This window comes from Emys orbicularis, chromosome 1 (assembly GCF_028017835.1).
Source record: "Emys orbicularis isolate rEmyOrb1 chromosome 1, rEmyOrb1.hap1, whole genome shotgun sequence".
Lineage (NCBI taxonomy): Eukaryota > Metazoa > Chordata > Testudines > Emydidae > Emys > Emys orbicularis.
The window spans coordinates 148,071,187-148,087,498 of NC_088683.1; the positions used below are offsets into that span (position 1 = coordinate 148,071,187).

Below are 16,312 nucleotides of genomic sequence, written 5' to 3' on the forward strand. Positions count from 1 at the left end.
CTTTCCAGGTACAGAAGTTAAGCTGACTGGTCTGTAATTCCCCGGGTTTTCCTTATTTCCCTTTTTATAGATGGGCACTATATTTGCCCTTTTCAAGTCTTCTGGAATGTTTCCTGTCTTCCATGACCAAAGCCAAAATAGTAATTACAAAAGAAATAGAATATTGTTTCAGTTGTTTAATAGTAAGTCATCAAATATGGACATCATGGGTAAAAAAAATATTCTTGGCACAGGACAAATATATTAGAAACAAAAAAAAAAGAGTTTTTGTCTAAAAATGATATCTTGGCAACAGGAGATAAAACATTCTCCATGTGAGATGGGTGAATCCTGGGGGCAGTAGCCTCAAGCTGGCTCCACAGCAGTGTCACACTCTGGAGGCTGGTCTGGATTTTGGAACTGATGAACAATAGCAGCAGCAAGGGCCAAGAACAGAAGGCTGGTTGGTGAAGTGGAGTGTGGTTATTGCTCCTCCTACTGAAAGAGGAGCCATCTCCTTCTATAATAGCTTACAAGCACTTTCTGTGAGCACAGCAGAGAATTTTAACAGCATAGTAGGGACCCTGTCCTGTTTTGTGCTCTGCTGAAACAGGACCAGAGTGCTCAGAACTTAAATAACGTATGTCGGAGTTGGATGACTTAAGTTGGACTCCATACTCAGCACCATACAAGATGGAGCCTTATAAATATAGGCAACAGTAGAAACTGGATGCTCCAAAATAGGACCTCATACATTCTATGTTCATTTTTGTGTCATTACAGAAGACTTTAGCTAAACAGACCCTTTTCACACATACATAAGTTTAGGCTTCCACAAGAATAGCCCAAGGCTTTTCCATTTTTCAGTGTTGCACAATAATATGGACCATGGTAACTTCTCATACTTGGAAACCTGGGATGAAGAGACATTTTGCTGTCAGCCAGACAAGTCACATATCAAAAATCATAAATAGTTACCATGATAACACAGGTATAATTGTGATGAGCAGAGTAGCTTTTAAAAAACATGGAAGTGAGGTTATGAGAACAATAAGCTAGTAATGTTGGCTAGAGTGAAGTACAGTGCAGAGGGATACTAATGCCCCTTATTCCTAACCTCCAGCATCCCCAGTTATTTGGGCCCTGGTATTCAACAGTGCTTTTTCCAACACTTCACAGACCTGACCTGCACAACCTTTCAATGTTCAGCTAAAAATAATGTAGAAAATTATTAAGTGGAATTGTACCTACAATATTTTTTCCTTAGAAATTATTGGCAGACAAAAAAAAAAAAACTGTGTTGTTTCCTGGACCTCAGGACGAAAGTTGGGGAAAGGAGGGAGAAATCAGGGAAAAAGTCAAAGTTGTTTCCATTTCACAGGCTCAAAGCCAATCCATTTGGGGATTTTCAAAATTTTTGGTGAAGTTATCAGAATGGTTCTTCAAAAAAAATTTGTTTATCAAAACCCCCATTTTTCAGAACATTTAAAAAAGTGTAAGCAAAAAAGAAAAAAAGAAAAAACTATTGCCATAGAAAGTTTTGATTAAAAGTATCAGAAAAAGCAAACATTTTCAAAGACAGGTGTTTTGAAAAAAAAAAAGTTTTAAAAGGCCATTTTAGATTAAAAGTTTTTCATTCAGTCAGTTCTGTCCAGGAAATATTCCACCCTTCTCTGCTATTAGGCACAGACTGAGAAGCAGGATGATTTATGCTAGATTGCAGTCCTGATCCAGTGAATCACACACACACACTTCTGAGGTCAGACTTCAGAACTGGCTCTCCCCTTGGTGTTTGCGTCCAGTAAAGATTCTGCAATAAATACACAGGGAAATAGTAGCAAAGTCTTACACATCAGTGGTGAGAGCAGTGCCATCTTCCCATTGCCAGTAGCCTTTGGTTTTATTATATAATAATCCCATCCAGTAAGGAAAACTTGTCAGTGGTTTTATGAAGTCCTATGGAGGATAAAAAAGAGAGAGAGACAAAAATATGGTAGAACTGGCAGAAATTTGACTGATAATTTTTTCCATAAAATATTCAGTTTCACCAAAATCAAAATGTTTCCCACAGATTCTTCAATACTCGCTACATTTTTTTTCTATTTTCTATTTTAGTTTTTGACAACTGAAAAGTTTGGCTTTTGATTAGTGGTTTCCAAATTTTTATCTCCCCCTCCCCACATCTCTACTCTTTTCCCTGCATCACTGTCTTATTTTTCCTTTTCCACCATGTAAAAAGTGGGGAAGAAGTGAGAGGGAGAGAGAAGGTGAGGGAGAATCAATGAAAAACCTCCCCCCTACAGTAATACCCTTTTTTTTTTTTGCTTTACTCCCCACTTTTCAAGTTGGAAAACAGATTGAGGAAAGGGGGGGAAGCAGAAAACCTATAAAACCAGAACACTGAAAATTTGATTTTTGTTATGTTTAAAAAAATGAAATAAACATTTCAATTTAAAACTAAAAAAATTTCTTTCACTGAAAAATGTCAATGAAAGTTTTCAAACAAAATAGTTTTATTCAAAAATTTGGAAATAAATTTTTACCACCTCTTGAAAAAAAAACATAATTCAGTCCCCTGTGTCTGCCCTTCCTATAGTTATATCGATTTGAAGGAAAGGAATAGGGCTAATGTTCTATTCTAGGTCAGAGTGCCAGCTGGCCAATCACAAAATTCCTTACACCCAGAAAAGGGGCCATAATGTTGGGGGTTTGTTTTATAAAGACACTTTTCTCCAGTGTACCTCCCCTCCTCTCCATGAAGGAATACATTAAAGGTACAGTGATTCCACCTCAGGGGGCTAACATGATTAGTTGGTGTTGGTCCTGCTTTGAGTAGGTCATTGGAGGTCTCTTCCAACCCTAATCTTCTATGATTCTATGACTCTGTAGTGTGGATGCAGGCTAGCTCCACTTGTGTACTGCTAGTGGGAAGGCATTAGAGAACAATTATTCCCATGTGCCTAGAAAGAACAGAGAAGTTCTCCCACAATTTACTGGGAAAGAACTCAGAGAAACTCAGTTTACTGCAGTGCTAAGAATCATGGGATACGCCCCCAGAAGTCTTGGTGGTACATATAGGGAAGTTCAGTGCTAGTGTGAACACAGCAGCTCCAGTATTATTTCAGTCTGCGTCTGCTCTCACTCCAGGTAGGCTAACTCAAGAGAAATAACTCAAGTGTAGATAACTTGTGTTAAAACTCCAGTGAAGCCATACTCTCAATTCCTTTAACTGCTTAAGTCAGTGATAATTCTAAATTCTTTCCACTTCTCCAATACACGAGATTAGCTAAGGGTCCCTTTGGAACTGAGGATACAGCTGGTATGGATTAGGGACTCATATCATGCCAATGTCCATATCATGAGTAGAAAAGATACTGTTATCAAGACAAATCTTATTTTCCAAGGCTATCAAGGAGGGATGAATGGAGAGTGATAAGTTAAGAGCCCTGGGTGGTTAGGACAATTTTATTGTTTGTATCAGTCAAATTTGTAGATTTGGTATGTATTTTCCCCATAAAATCATATGGCAATATGACACATCAATACATTATATAACCTCTTCCTCTCCCATCTTTGACAAATCGGTTATTTGTAGTTTGGGATATACAGGAATTCTAAAGAAATGAAATAGCCTTTACCAGCTCTTCCTTGCTGTCTATCTTCAGCAGTCTGGAGCCCAGAGAAGAGCAATATTCTTTACACACAGACCAAGATTTTATACCAGATGAAACTTCATAACAGTCCTTCCCATGCTGTATCCAGTTCTTTGGACAAATGATGCACTTGTCTCCTTCATAAGAAAATATATGTGAAGAGAGTCAGATCTGAGTGAGAGTCAGTTAGAGATAGGGTTCTCTTTCCAACAAATCCATCTTAGAGCTGATACTGATACTCCACCCTCTGACTCTACAATGTCTAGTATTAATAGTCAAAAATACCAATTTATTTTCCTTAGAATTTTTAAAAATCGTTTTTCAAAGTTTCCTGAGAATTTTTTTATTCCCCCTCTCCCATTCCCCTTCTCTCCCACATTTTTAGTGGCAAAAATATTAAAAGGGAGAATGAGTGGGTAAACGAAGAGATAGCAAGATAACAAGGGAAATGATTGCACATTAAAAAAATGTTTATAATTTTTCATAAAAAATGAAACATTTCAAATAAATCTGTAATTCTGAGAAAACTGTTAACAAGAGAGAGAGAACCTAGGTGAGGTAACATCTTTTACTGGACGAACTTCTGTTGGTGAAAGAGACAAGCTTTCAAACTACACAGCTTCTTCTTCTTCTTAAATAGCAGCTCTTTGTAGCTCGAAACTTTGTCTCTTTCACCAAAAGGAGTTGGTCCAATAAAAGATTATGGGCAGCATGTATAAGAGGTTAAACCTCCTCAAAATAAAAAAGGCTGGCCATGCAGGAGGAAATGCCAGATGTGGGTTACCTCCCTTTGGAGGTGCATTGGCCCTCCACCTTTGCACCCTGCGAGCAGAAGTGCCAGAAGCTACCTAAAGTGGGGGGAGCACCGGTGCCTGGACCATGGCCCTGCCCCCCTCGATCTGCCCCTCCCCTGCTGGGGGGAGAGTTGAGTGGCATGAAGTCCTCCTGGCACCCCCAGTGCTGCACGGCCCGCCTGCCTTCCCCCGCCCTTCAGCTGCAGTGTTTCTCCTCCTGCCCATGTGCATGTGGACCTTGGTGCACGTGCTCTCCCTCGGAGGTCCTTCCCCTTCCTATGTCAGCCTGCACTGGGCTGTTGGGCCTTCTCATCCCTCTACCTGCCTTTCCACATACCCCCGGTGCAGTTCTCTGTCTTCGCCCCATTGTTTGGTCATGTCCTGCACTCTGGCTGTTCTCTTCTCCTCCCCACATTCCCCCTATGGAATCTCCTCCCTCCTGCAGTTGTTGCTGCTTCCTCTGCCACACCCACCTGCCCCCAACTTTTTATTGCTCCCTGAGTGAGTGGCAGGTGGGTCTTCAGGGGGAGGAAGAAGCCTGGGTGTGGTTCGGGGGAGGGGCAGACGGGGACAGGTCTGGGCGCTGGTGGGCCCCCCACTTCTAGGGAGCTTCTGGCTCTCCTGGATGTAGCCTCCCCAAATGCAAGACTCATGTGCCACTATGTAAAAGATCCGTATCAGAGGGGTAGCCGTGTTAGTCTGAATCTGTAAAAAGCAACAGAGGGTCCTGTGGCACCTTTAAGACTAACAGAAGTATTGGGAGCATAAGCTTTCGTGGGTAAGAACCTCACTTCTTCAGATGCAAGTAATGGAAATCTCCAGAGGCAGGTATAAATCAGTGTGGATAGCAATGGATTTTTCACCTTCAGTCCATTTGGTATTCCATCTGTGTGTGGGATGTTTGTGTAGAGAGCCTCTACATCCATGGTGGCTAGGATGGTGTTTTCTGGGAGGTCACCAATGCATTGTAGTTTTCTCAGGAAATCTGTGGTGTCACGGAGATAGCTGGGAGTGCTGGTGGCGTAGGGTCTGAGTAGGGAGTCCACATATCCAGACAGTCCTTCAGTGAGAGTGCCAATGCCCGCTTTGATAGTGTATGGCATAATCTCTCACTGTGGTCTGTGCAGTATGTAGGCATTTGGAAAGGAAGATGATATCTGTCTGTATTTGTGCAAGTTTCTTCATGAGGTTGATAGATGTTATGTAAAAGATGTTACCTCACCCACCTTGTCAGTCTAATATCTTGGGACCAACACAGCTACATTACTGCAAACAGTTAAGAAGAGAGGCAATTATCCATCACAAAATGGTGGAGGGAAATTTTTTGATCAGCTTTAGTTATTAGCACTTAGCTAAGATTGTGTCGTTTTCCTTGGAAAATTGCTTAGCACACTATACACCAGGAACAGGTATAGTCTAGACACCATATGTCCTCATGTACTTGATGTAACTAGCAGACAGCACTCTCAAGATGTCTACTACTCTCTTACAGAAGTGGTTCATGCTTACAGTATGGACAGAGTCCTGCCGAACACTCCCTACCCCATAACGCACGAGTAAAGGGGTGGAAAGTTAATGGGAGGATGTAACCATGAGAAACTTCTCCCACCCCCTCCAGCTATCAGACAAGTATGTTCAGCTATGCCAGGTCTCTTCCAAGCAGGTTTGTTCTCTTGCACAGGTGAATAAACAAACAGAAAATCATCTTTTAACTCATTCTTTGTTCTCAGGCTTCAGGGCCACCCCCCCAGAGTCTCCAGCACCTTGCACCAGGCAGCTTCCCAGCTCTAGTCAGCTCAGTTCCCTTCCTGGAGAAGTAGACTCAGGGCTGCCTCCCTGAGCACTTAGTCCTTTCCTTTGGGACTCACTGCAGGAGCTAGCTCCACTCTACCCTGACTTTCCATCCATAGGCACTACCTAGCCCAATCACTCTCTCCATTGCTTGGCCTCTAGCAGTTCTTTATAGTCCCAGATGTACCCCAGACCCTTCTAATTGGCTGGATTAGGCTCACCTACTGTGACACGGGGCACTAGGCCCGGTCTATTGACCGTGACCAGCTACCCTGTGACAGGAGAACGAAGAGGAGGCATCCTGTGGCTATGGGAAGTGAAGAGAGGCAGTTGGGTGTGCTGGAAGGGGAGGAGTGAGGGGCTGAAGCAGAAAGAGTGGAAGTTTAAATTGCATACTCCCCCAGAACGCCAGGCTGCCCTTACAAGTTTTCACTCCCTTTCTAGTGAGAGAGACAAACTGTGAGCTGGTCAATATGCCAAGATTATATAAGGCAAGTTGTAGAGCTGGTTTGGAATTATCCATTGAAATGTGTGATGGAAAATTCCACAAAAATCAGTTTAGTCTGGGAAATGTTGAATTTGCTGAAATTGCATCTACAAATAGCTGACTGAAGCACACAGAGCTTACTGCATTAGGAGTCCCCAGTTCAGCAAAGCTGAACATGTTACAGCATTCTTAGGCCTGGTCTACAATTAGAAAGTTTAACTATGTCACTCGGGGGCATGAAAAATCAACATCCCTGAGCAGCATAGCTAACCCCCACTGTAGACAGCACTAGGTCAGTGGAAGAACCTAGCTACCATCTCTCAGGGAAGTGGATTACCTCCATTGATGGGAGAACCCCTCTTGTTGGCGGAGGCAGTGTCTTCATTGAAGAACTACAGTGGCACAGCTGTGCTGCTGTAGCATTTTAAGTGTGGACATACCCTTCGTTATTTTGGCCCCAATGCAGCATAGCTCCTAAGCACATGCTTACATTGCACTGAAATGAATGGGACTGACCCACATCTTCAAATGCTTTGTTTAATAAGGGCCATAATGACTGAGAAACTATTTGCAACAAACTCATATTACTTGTGACTAGAAATCCAGCATTTGAATGCTGCTCTCAAGAGGTGAACAACTGGTGAGTTAATTCCCATAATGCCCCTCAATCTCTCTGTTCATTAGCAGCTGGTGTTGATTAAGAATTCTGTGTTGAGATAAGATTTAATGTTCCTGTATGGAGTAGGTAGAATGATATTAATTTAAAAATTAATTGAAGAGTTTTTATAATATTAAAAAAAAAAAGATTTTTCTTCATTTTCTTCTAACTCTCTTCCTGCAACACATAATGGGATCATTCTCTGCTGGCAAAATACCATTGACTTCAATAGAGTTATGCCAATGGAAAATGTAGGCCCTTATGTATGTTATCAGTTGTTTCGCCCTTTCCTTGAAGAAAGTGTACACAAGGAGCACATTGACAGATTCTCCTTGTTCCTATGCAAAAATAAAGCATTCTAATTAATCTAAAATGTCACCACTTGGACTACAGAAGTGCTGGAAGCTATTAGAATCAGACCATGGTGTAGACGCTGCTCTCTTTTACCCTCTGGTAGTACAAGAGGGTGGAAACTGGCTTCTAGGGATATCCTTGGAGTGAGGGAGTCCCCTGCTGGTAAACACCATGTTCAAGCCCTGGCACAGGGTATATACTTGGAGAGAGAATGGGAGGGGCCACAGAACCCAAGATGCCTTTAACTCCCCCAGGGCTGGGGCCTGTGTAAAACCAGGATTAGGGAGCAGTAACTGGCTCCTGATCACCACCACCAAGTCTAACAGAGACTTGGGGGTTGGGTGATCTGGGTTATATTTCTCTGGTTAGAAAACATACTCATTAGAGCTAGTTGATTTTTTTAAAATTTTGAATTTCAAAAAATGAGGGAACTTTAGAAACAAAAAAATAACTAATTTTTCCACTTTTTCCGTGCCCTTTCAGAAGTTCTGTTGAAAATTACCAAGCTAAATACAAGAGAGACAGTTGTCTGCCAAAGGCAAGGTCCTGTACCTTTTGACTGCAAGAAGTTAATATTCTGGGTTTGAAGATGATCTCTCTCCCATGTGAGGTTTTTTAGGATTTCCTCTAGCTCACGAGTTTGGTTTTCCAAGATAATTTGCTGGCAGGTAAGATTTTCCAGAATTCCCTGCTGCTGGCTGAAGTTTTGCTGCCATCTGCTTACTAGATGGAAAATCAGAAAATAACATCCCAATGGCTTGCAAGATAGAAGGACAAAGAGATGTAAGTTTATTTCCAGTTCCAATTATTTTTGATGTTAAAGAAATAATTAAAAAAATTACACTAATGAGATTCTTCTTTCATTTTAAAAATCTTTTTAACGTTCAAAGCTTGTGCAAGGAAAGCTGAGGTCTCCTGTGAAGCCATATGCTTGGGCACCCTGAATGCAAAGGCCAATGTTCAGTGTGCGATCTCCCCTGACACATCTACCCCGAACTTCCATACCTTGCCATTTGTGGGGAGAATAGGAAATGATTTCAGACATGCTGTGTCTATCTGTGGAGAGAGTTAAGGGAATACTGGAGAAAGGTTTCCTTTTAAGTAGGAGAGGCTGCCAAGCAACAACGTGCCCAGTGAGGGCCACAATAAAGGGGGAGCCATCCCAGTTCCCTGGGGGCTCAAATTGTTACTACAGAGTTCTCAGTCACCACAAAGATTTTCATACTACACAGTATGGAGTAGCATAGCATGAGCAGTGATCAGCAAACTAGTATTTTCCGTCTCTTAGATGGGATCTCCAGGGACCACTGTGCCACTGTAGGTTTAGTAGCTTTGTCTGAATTGGCCTTCTGTAAATGTAGTGTTACTGAAAGACGACAAACTGCCAATCTGAACAGCATGGGTCATCATTGTTTATCTGTGGCACAGGTAAAGCACTGGTACCAAGACTGCCGGCTTCACTACATTGCCCCATGGATGTGCCTCCTCTTTGTTTTGGAGAGAACACCATTTGGTATGAGAGATGAGTTGTTTCCATGACCTATTCACATTTTAGTCTTCCTGCAGAGATTGTGAACCATGGAGATAATCACCCCCAGCTGTGGTGCTGGTTGTTGAGATGGACACCTGCTCATTGGTATCCACCTCTTGTATATAGTCTTATACTTGGTCTGTAAGCTTGTTGGGGCAGAGCCTGTCTTTTTGTTATAGAGTTGTATAGCGCCTAGCAAAATGAAGTGGGGTCCCTAGGTGCTACCGCAATGCTAATAATAAATCATTCATTTCACATCCAATTGCCAGCAGATGGCAAAAAATTGTGCTTTTAATCTCTCAGAGTGACCTGGATTTGAATTTCTGACCCAGAGATTAAAATCTATTTCATTACCAGTGTCATAAACCAATGGGAGAGATGAGTTTCAGCACAACTGAAATATCAGGCCCAAGGTGTATCAAATTGGTCACTCAAAAACTGAGGCCCCCCAAATCAGTGTCCACTTTTGAAAACTTGGGTTTTAGTGTCTTCTCTATAGTACTTACCCAGAGCACCCAAGAACCCTGATGTTACCAACAAAGCAAGGCAGAGGATTCCAAAGATCACTGCAAAGAGCCTCCACAGAGGAGAAGGAGAATCTAACAGAGAGATCAAGAACAAAGACAGGCAAACTGAGTCCCTCTCCTGAGGCTCTAGGGTCAGACTGGGGCTTGTCCAGACTGCGGCAGATTCTCAAAGCCAGAACCCACCCAGCAATTCCCTTAGAATATCAGACCAATAGTCCATCTAGTCCACTGTCTTGTCTTCAGGAGTGGCCCACATCAGTTCTTCAGAGGACAGTGTCCCAATAATGGACAACTATGGAATAAATAACAGGAGTACTTGTGGCACCTTAGAGACTAACAAATTTGTTAGTCTCTAAGGTGCCACAAGTACTCCTGTTATTTTTGCGGATACAGACTAACACGGCTGCTACTCTGAAACCTGTAACTATGGAATAGCCTGCCCATACAGGAAGTTTCTTCCTAACCCCCAGCAGCTGGCTTATGCTGTGAGGCAGTGAGGTGGATGTGAAATACAGCAACCTACAATATAAAAGCTTCTTTTAATTAGATGCTCAATAATTCTGACAACCAATGAATGGTTGGGGAAAACAGACTTCCTTTTTGGCTGGTAAGTCTGTGAACTCTCCACATCTGCATGATTATTTCCTGCATTTGGATCCCAAGTCTCCCAGTAACATGACATTAACAAGCAGAATAGAAAGCAAACATAGAACTTTCCAACTCCTGAAATACCCCACTAGAAAAAATGGACAGATAGTGGATGAAGAATTTTGACTATGGTGAGTACGGCCAGACCACAACATAGGGTCTCTCTCCTAGGGTGACCAGTTGTCCCGATTTTATAGGGACAGTCACGATTTTTGGGTCTTTTTCTTATATAGGTTCCTATTACCCCCCCCCCCACCCCACCCCCTGTCCCAATTTTTCACATATGCTGTCTGGTCACCCTACCTCTCTAGCTCCACTGCCCATTTGGAGTAGCAGTAGCAGGACAATCCACTCCCTTCTCAGACAGACAGGTTACCAGCAGAAGCTCCCTTCTCTTTAGAATAGTAAAAGGTGGCTTCAGAGGGAGTTCCCAATGTTAACTCCAGCAACAAGGGTGCATCTGCTTAGATGGGCTGTCCAGCCCTGCTTCACTCTTTCTTTTCTGGCACATGTAGACTCCACGGCAGGGGTGGAGTTGGAGTGCATCTTCCATGAGCAGTGGGCCTTGAAGTTTACACCCCATTGAGATGAATAGGGCAGCTCAAACTTCTCAGAGTCATTGTTTCGAGCTCTTTGCAGATTCAGACAGGTGTAAGTGCATTGGTTATGGCCAATTCGCATTTTTAAGCCTTTTTCTTTTTTCACAAACATGAGGGCTAGAATTTTTTTAATTAAAGCTGGGATTCTAATGTAATCACATGACTCCAGGAGACTGGGATCCTAGGCATGGGCCTCTAGTGCCTATGTTTTAACGTGGTCCTAAGTAAAACTCCCGCATGTATGGAGTCAATAGCTTGCAATGCAAGGTACCTTTGTTCCTGGTGATCTCAGCTCTTTGTCTGCTTTGCTGTTGAGTAGGAGTGTGAAATGTCAGTTCTGAGTAGGTCACCTCCTGCTCGCTCATTCTGGGGGGATATAGGATAGAAAAATTAGACTCCTCTTTGGTGGACTCATGTGGGTGATGGGGTTGAATGAGGACTTGACATGACAGAGCTGTGTATTTCTGTCACAGAAAGCAAACAAATAAATAAATTACAACCTTTTTTTATGCCCTAATAGATTGGTCTATGGGAGCCAGAATATTGAGAAGAATTAAAATTTCATATTGAGCAGGGCGTTCAGTAGGTAATTCTTATCATTTTTATCTGCTTCCAGAAAATGTAGTTAAGCTGAAAAGAAAAGCTGTTAGAACATATCAATAGCTAAAGCCAAACAAACCTTAAGAAAACTGAAATAAAGCAACTTGATTCCCTGTAACTCCCCACCAAAAACACAACTGTAAAGGATGATCAGACTCTCAAAAATGTGTAAAAATGGAATGTACCCAACCAATTCATTTTGTTATATGTATTTATCTGCTGTCTTTATTACCAAAAAAAGGTTTCATACTTTTTACTCCTGCTCACTCTGCAGACCCAAAACAGCTCAGATGGGTTTTTCCTCATGTCACAATAGTCAACGAACTCAAGCTTTGAGTGAGAGGGCAAGAACCCTACAACAAAAATGCATAGCCCATGTTCTCCACAATTCATATCTAAGGACTGTCAGCAAGAATTCACGGATTTCAGGTGCACATATTTTGTATAGGAATAAAATGTTTGTCTTGATTTCATTTTGTTGGGCCCAGTCTATATTTCTAACTCTTTTATATGACTTCTCTAACTCCTCTAGAGCTCAGAACACTTTTCTTTTAATATCATTTGAAAATGTTATTAACATGCTAGTTACACCCTCTTCCACATAAATAATGAGAAAACTTATCACCGATTTCTTCTACCCACCATTAGCTGAATACCCTGCATTCAATATATTGTATTTATTAGCTTTTGTTCCTAGTCCCTCTGCAAGTTTTCAGGCCAAGAGACAATGCTGATTTCTAAGACAACTTGAAGTAACTTTTCAATAAGATTTCTTGAGACTTTACCAAAGAGTTTTCTGAAATCAATATATGTATCCCATTCCTTTCCTTCCCTGGTTGGTGGTGATTTTGTATATTTGTAATAGAATGACATAGAACACACAGCAATAAATGCAGAAGCAAAATGCTACAGGGACTGCTCAAAATATTACATCCCAAATGTTTGTCACTTGTACTAAATGTTACCAGAGTTAAAAAATACAAAAGTTATAAATGCATTGAATCCAATTATCACTCATATCATGAACAGGACAGGAGAGGTAAATCATAGCTACGCCAATTACCTACTTTAACAAGGAAGACCCAAAGACCACTTGGTGGCAATACCTGTATATATGTCCAGAGGTCTGTCAAGTGGATTTCTGGAATAGAACTTTAAGAGGTGCACTTGTGTAGTCTGTCCTACATAGATGTCCTCAGGGAAAGAAGAGAGTTGAGAGTCTATCCTCTGAGAAGATGGTCAATGTGAGCTGAGAGAGAGGGAGAATTCTTTACTCTGCGATGTTCCAGCTGCATCTGCACAGGAAGTTCTCACTGTGCTAAGGTGAAGTGCGCTGCCCCCGCACAAGGCGCTCAGAACAAAGGGACTTTCAGTTGTTTGGGTTAAAGCATCACTAATGAGGCCGCTGGTGTTAATTTCAAAGCCTGGTTGGAGCCACTGACATGCTTGAACTTCTGCAGTAAGCAATTTGTCTACCAAAGACTTAGCTGGTGTCCAAACATTTTTTAGAATACAGTTTTTCTCATTCTCAGGATGGTCATTTTGCCTATCTGGCCTCTAAAACAGGACTTCTGTAACATATTGACTACACAGAAGGAGATAGGGGAACCTCTCTGCCACTTCATCTTTTAATTTTTCCCTTGTCTCTGTCAGAACCCTCCATATAAAAACCCTACAACAAAAGGTGTAATTGCCATGGGCACAGCAACTTTGTCACTAGAAGAACCAGTGGGAGCAGCACTGGTGTCAGCAAAATCAGAATCAACATCAGAAGAGCCTCTGAAACTAATGGTTTCAGTATCAGGACCCTCATAGTCTCTTTCATTCCTTTTACTAGTCACTTTAGTGTCTAGGTCAATAGCAGAAACAGGCACAGGACAAAGACAGTCTCTGATTTGGGTAAGTGGGCAGATGGTGGGAAATGCTGCCAGAATGTGACGTGGGGATAAAAGCAGGAACCAGGGGTGAAAGTAACATAGAAGACTTATCAGTACGGGGCCCGGAGCCTGGAAGGGGCGGGGCCTCAGGAGGAAGGGGCGGGGCTGTGGCGTCAGCCTCCCCCAGGCAGCCCTTCCGCGCTGCCCGGCCCACGCCACCCGGGGCTCCGGTGGCGATTTAAAGGGCCCGGGGCTCCAGCCGCTACCACGGTAGCGGTGGTGGCGGCCAGGAGCCCCAGGCCCTTTTAAATCGTAAGGACCCGTACATTGGCTGCATACGGGCCTGTACCAGTGGCCACTTCTTACCGATACGCTGTATCAGCCCATACCGGCCCACTTTCACCTCTGGCAGGAACCCAACCCCGCCACCACATTGCTCCTACAATGGAGGAATCTTAGAGTTCAGCCTTGTCTACTCTACACAGTTTTGTCAGCAAAAGGCAACTTTTGTCGACAAAACAGTGACAGTGTACACACTATAATGCTCCTCTCACTGACAAAACTCTCCTGCTTTGCCAACAAAATAAAGCCACCTCGACGAGAGGCATGGAGCTTTTTGCAGAAAGTTATATCGACAAAGCGTCAGTGTAGACACTGCGTTTGTTACATCATCATAACTGGCCTCCAGGAGGTATCTCACAATGCCCACCATGCCCGCTCTGCCCACTGATTTGAACTCCGCTGCCCGGCATCCAGCTACACAGGTATGTGCCCCTCCGCTTTCAAAGCCCCAGGAAGCTTTGAAATTCCTCAGCATGGAGAGATCACATAGGTATTGCCCAGCTAAGCATGTCGGCTCCCTGCCTGGACTACAGGCAAGGGGGTGGATCTTCTTGGTCTGTGGGGAGAGGAGGTTGTGGGAGAACTCAGAGTGAATTACAGAATTTAAACATTAATGCAGAATCCTGCTCTCCCGGGCACGAGGCCCACCATGGTCGGCAGGCTGCTGCTGGGTGGGGGGAAGAAACTCCTGCTGTGCTGTGCTGTGTAGAGCCAGGGAGGGAGGTGGGAGCTGATGTTGGGGTGTCCCCCTCCCCCTGCTGGTGTACTGGTCTCTGCTGAGCTGGGGTGATGGGGACAGGGGGACACCAGCTGTCTGTGCACCAGCTTCTGCCTCAGGATTGGTTGCTTTCGGCTGCTGTCTGAACTTAATGAGATCACCCACCCCATCTCTTTCTCTCTCTCACACACACACTCCTTGTCAGACACTCTCCCCCTCCACACACACACACTTCTGTGGGCTTCTTGTGTTACTGTTCAGATCTGTCAGTTTGGTCATATTACCAAGTGCTACTTTAAAAAGTGATTTAAAATGTATTACTTTTCGGGCACACACAGAAATCATTACAAGATTCATAGCATGGTACAAACAAACAATGCCAGGCTCAGCACACAACAGAACACACATCACTGTGCCTCAGTGTTAATATGCTCCTTCAAGGCAACCCCCAGCTAAGGAGCCCCCCATTGGGATTCTCTTACAGCCTTGTGTTCATAACGCACAGTACAATACTGTACTTGCCCCATAAGGCGTTGCAAACTGTCACTGTGTCTCAATGGTTCCCAGCCGAGAATACCAGATTCAGGACAAACTGCTGAAAAATAGGGCACACCCACCTCAAACTGGTGGTTATTCTTCCATCAAATATACCAGGCCAGTAACAAAAGTAAACTTCTATGGCACCACACTGGTTAACAAGAATTCAGAAATGCAGCCTCCTTAGGTATCCCAGCCCTTGTTTCACCACGCAGACACTGGACTTAATGATGAGTGGCTATTTAAAACCAATTGAATCAAACAAAGGGTTCTTCTAATCCCAAGAGATCACCCACAAGCCAGGCCAATATATAACTCAGATCTTACCCAATAATCACGTTGTTGCCAATCCTTTAGTATCTAATACATAAAGGTTTATTTATAAGAGAAAAGAAAGAGGATAAAGTTATAATGGTCAAGGAAAACAAATGCATACACTCATTGCACAGTTCTTGTATCAGGTTTGAAGCAATGATGGAATAAACTGCTGGCTTGTAATGTCTCTGGCAACTTAATTTCCAAAATATTGGAAGGTCCTCAGTCCATTGGCTGGAATGCTCCTTTTAGTGTAAGTCCATAGTCCAGAGATCAGAACAGGAAAGCGGCAAAATGGAGATGCTTCCAGAGCCTTTTATAATTTCTCTCATGTGGAGGGAATGCCCTCAGTCTTAGTTTGTGGGAAAGTACTGGTACAAGATGGAGTCCAGGGTCACATGAGCAAGTCACATGCCCTTGTGTGCTATGATGAGTCATAGAGGCAGCCATTACCCCTATTCTGGCTAAGGTGTCCACAGGAAGGGTCACTGAGCAGGGATAAGCTTCTTCTATGGCTCACTGTGTTCGTTAATGGGACATCAACTTGAATGGTCCAGTCACAATGTGCTGATTAGACTGGATGTAAACTACCTGGTGGGTGTTAGTCTAGGAGCAAACACATCTGAAATACTGATACCTAGTCAATATTCATAACTTCCAATACAAAAATGATATATGCATACAAATAGGGTAATCATATCCAGCAAATCATAATTTTTCCATTGACACCTTACATGATACACTTTTTACAAGATGTGTTGCAATCGACTAACAGTGGCAATATTAATGATTATAACTGGTCATGTTTCAATCATACAGCCTCACACAAACCCTTCCCAAAACACCATGTGGCCAGTTGCACGGTGGGATAGCTACCCACAGTGCACTGCTCTCTGCACTGA

The 16,312-nt window shown here is 43.0% G+C and overlaps 1 protein-coding gene across 1 annotated transcript; it reads right to left on the reverse strand.

Moving 5' to 3' along the window:
• Positions 1–1,824: 1,824 nt before the first annotated feature.
• On the reverse strand, positions 1,825–11,386 carry LOC135888310 (oxidized low-density lipoprotein receptor 1-like). The gene is made up of 5 exons (XM_065416153.1): positions 11,293–11,386; positions 9,750–9,846; positions 8,269–8,435; positions 3,618–3,769; positions 1,825–1,935 (listed from the first exon to the last, which is right to left on the reverse strand). The coding sequence occupies exons 1-5, from the start codon at positions 11,384–11,386 to the stop codon at positions 1,825–1,827; spliced, it is 621 nt and encodes a 206-aa protein (XP_065272225.1).
• Between the last annotated feature and the right edge of the window lie 4,926 nt (positions 11,387–16,312).

Excerpts from the sequence above, each read along its gene's own strand:
- LOC135888310 (XM_065416153.1), bottom strand. The coding sequence starts at position 11,386 with ATGAGCGAGCAGGAGGTGACCTACTCAGAACTGACATTTCACACTCCT. Across the intron at positions 9,847-11,292 it reads TGAGATCACCAGGAACAAAG|ATTCTCCTTCTCCTCTGTGG; the intron begins GTACCTTGCATT and ends TCTCTCTGTTAG. Across the intron at positions 8,436-9,749 it reads TTCTTGGGTGCTCTGGGTAA|CAGATGGCAGCAAAACTTCA; the intron begins GTACTATAGAGA and ends CCATCTAGTAAG.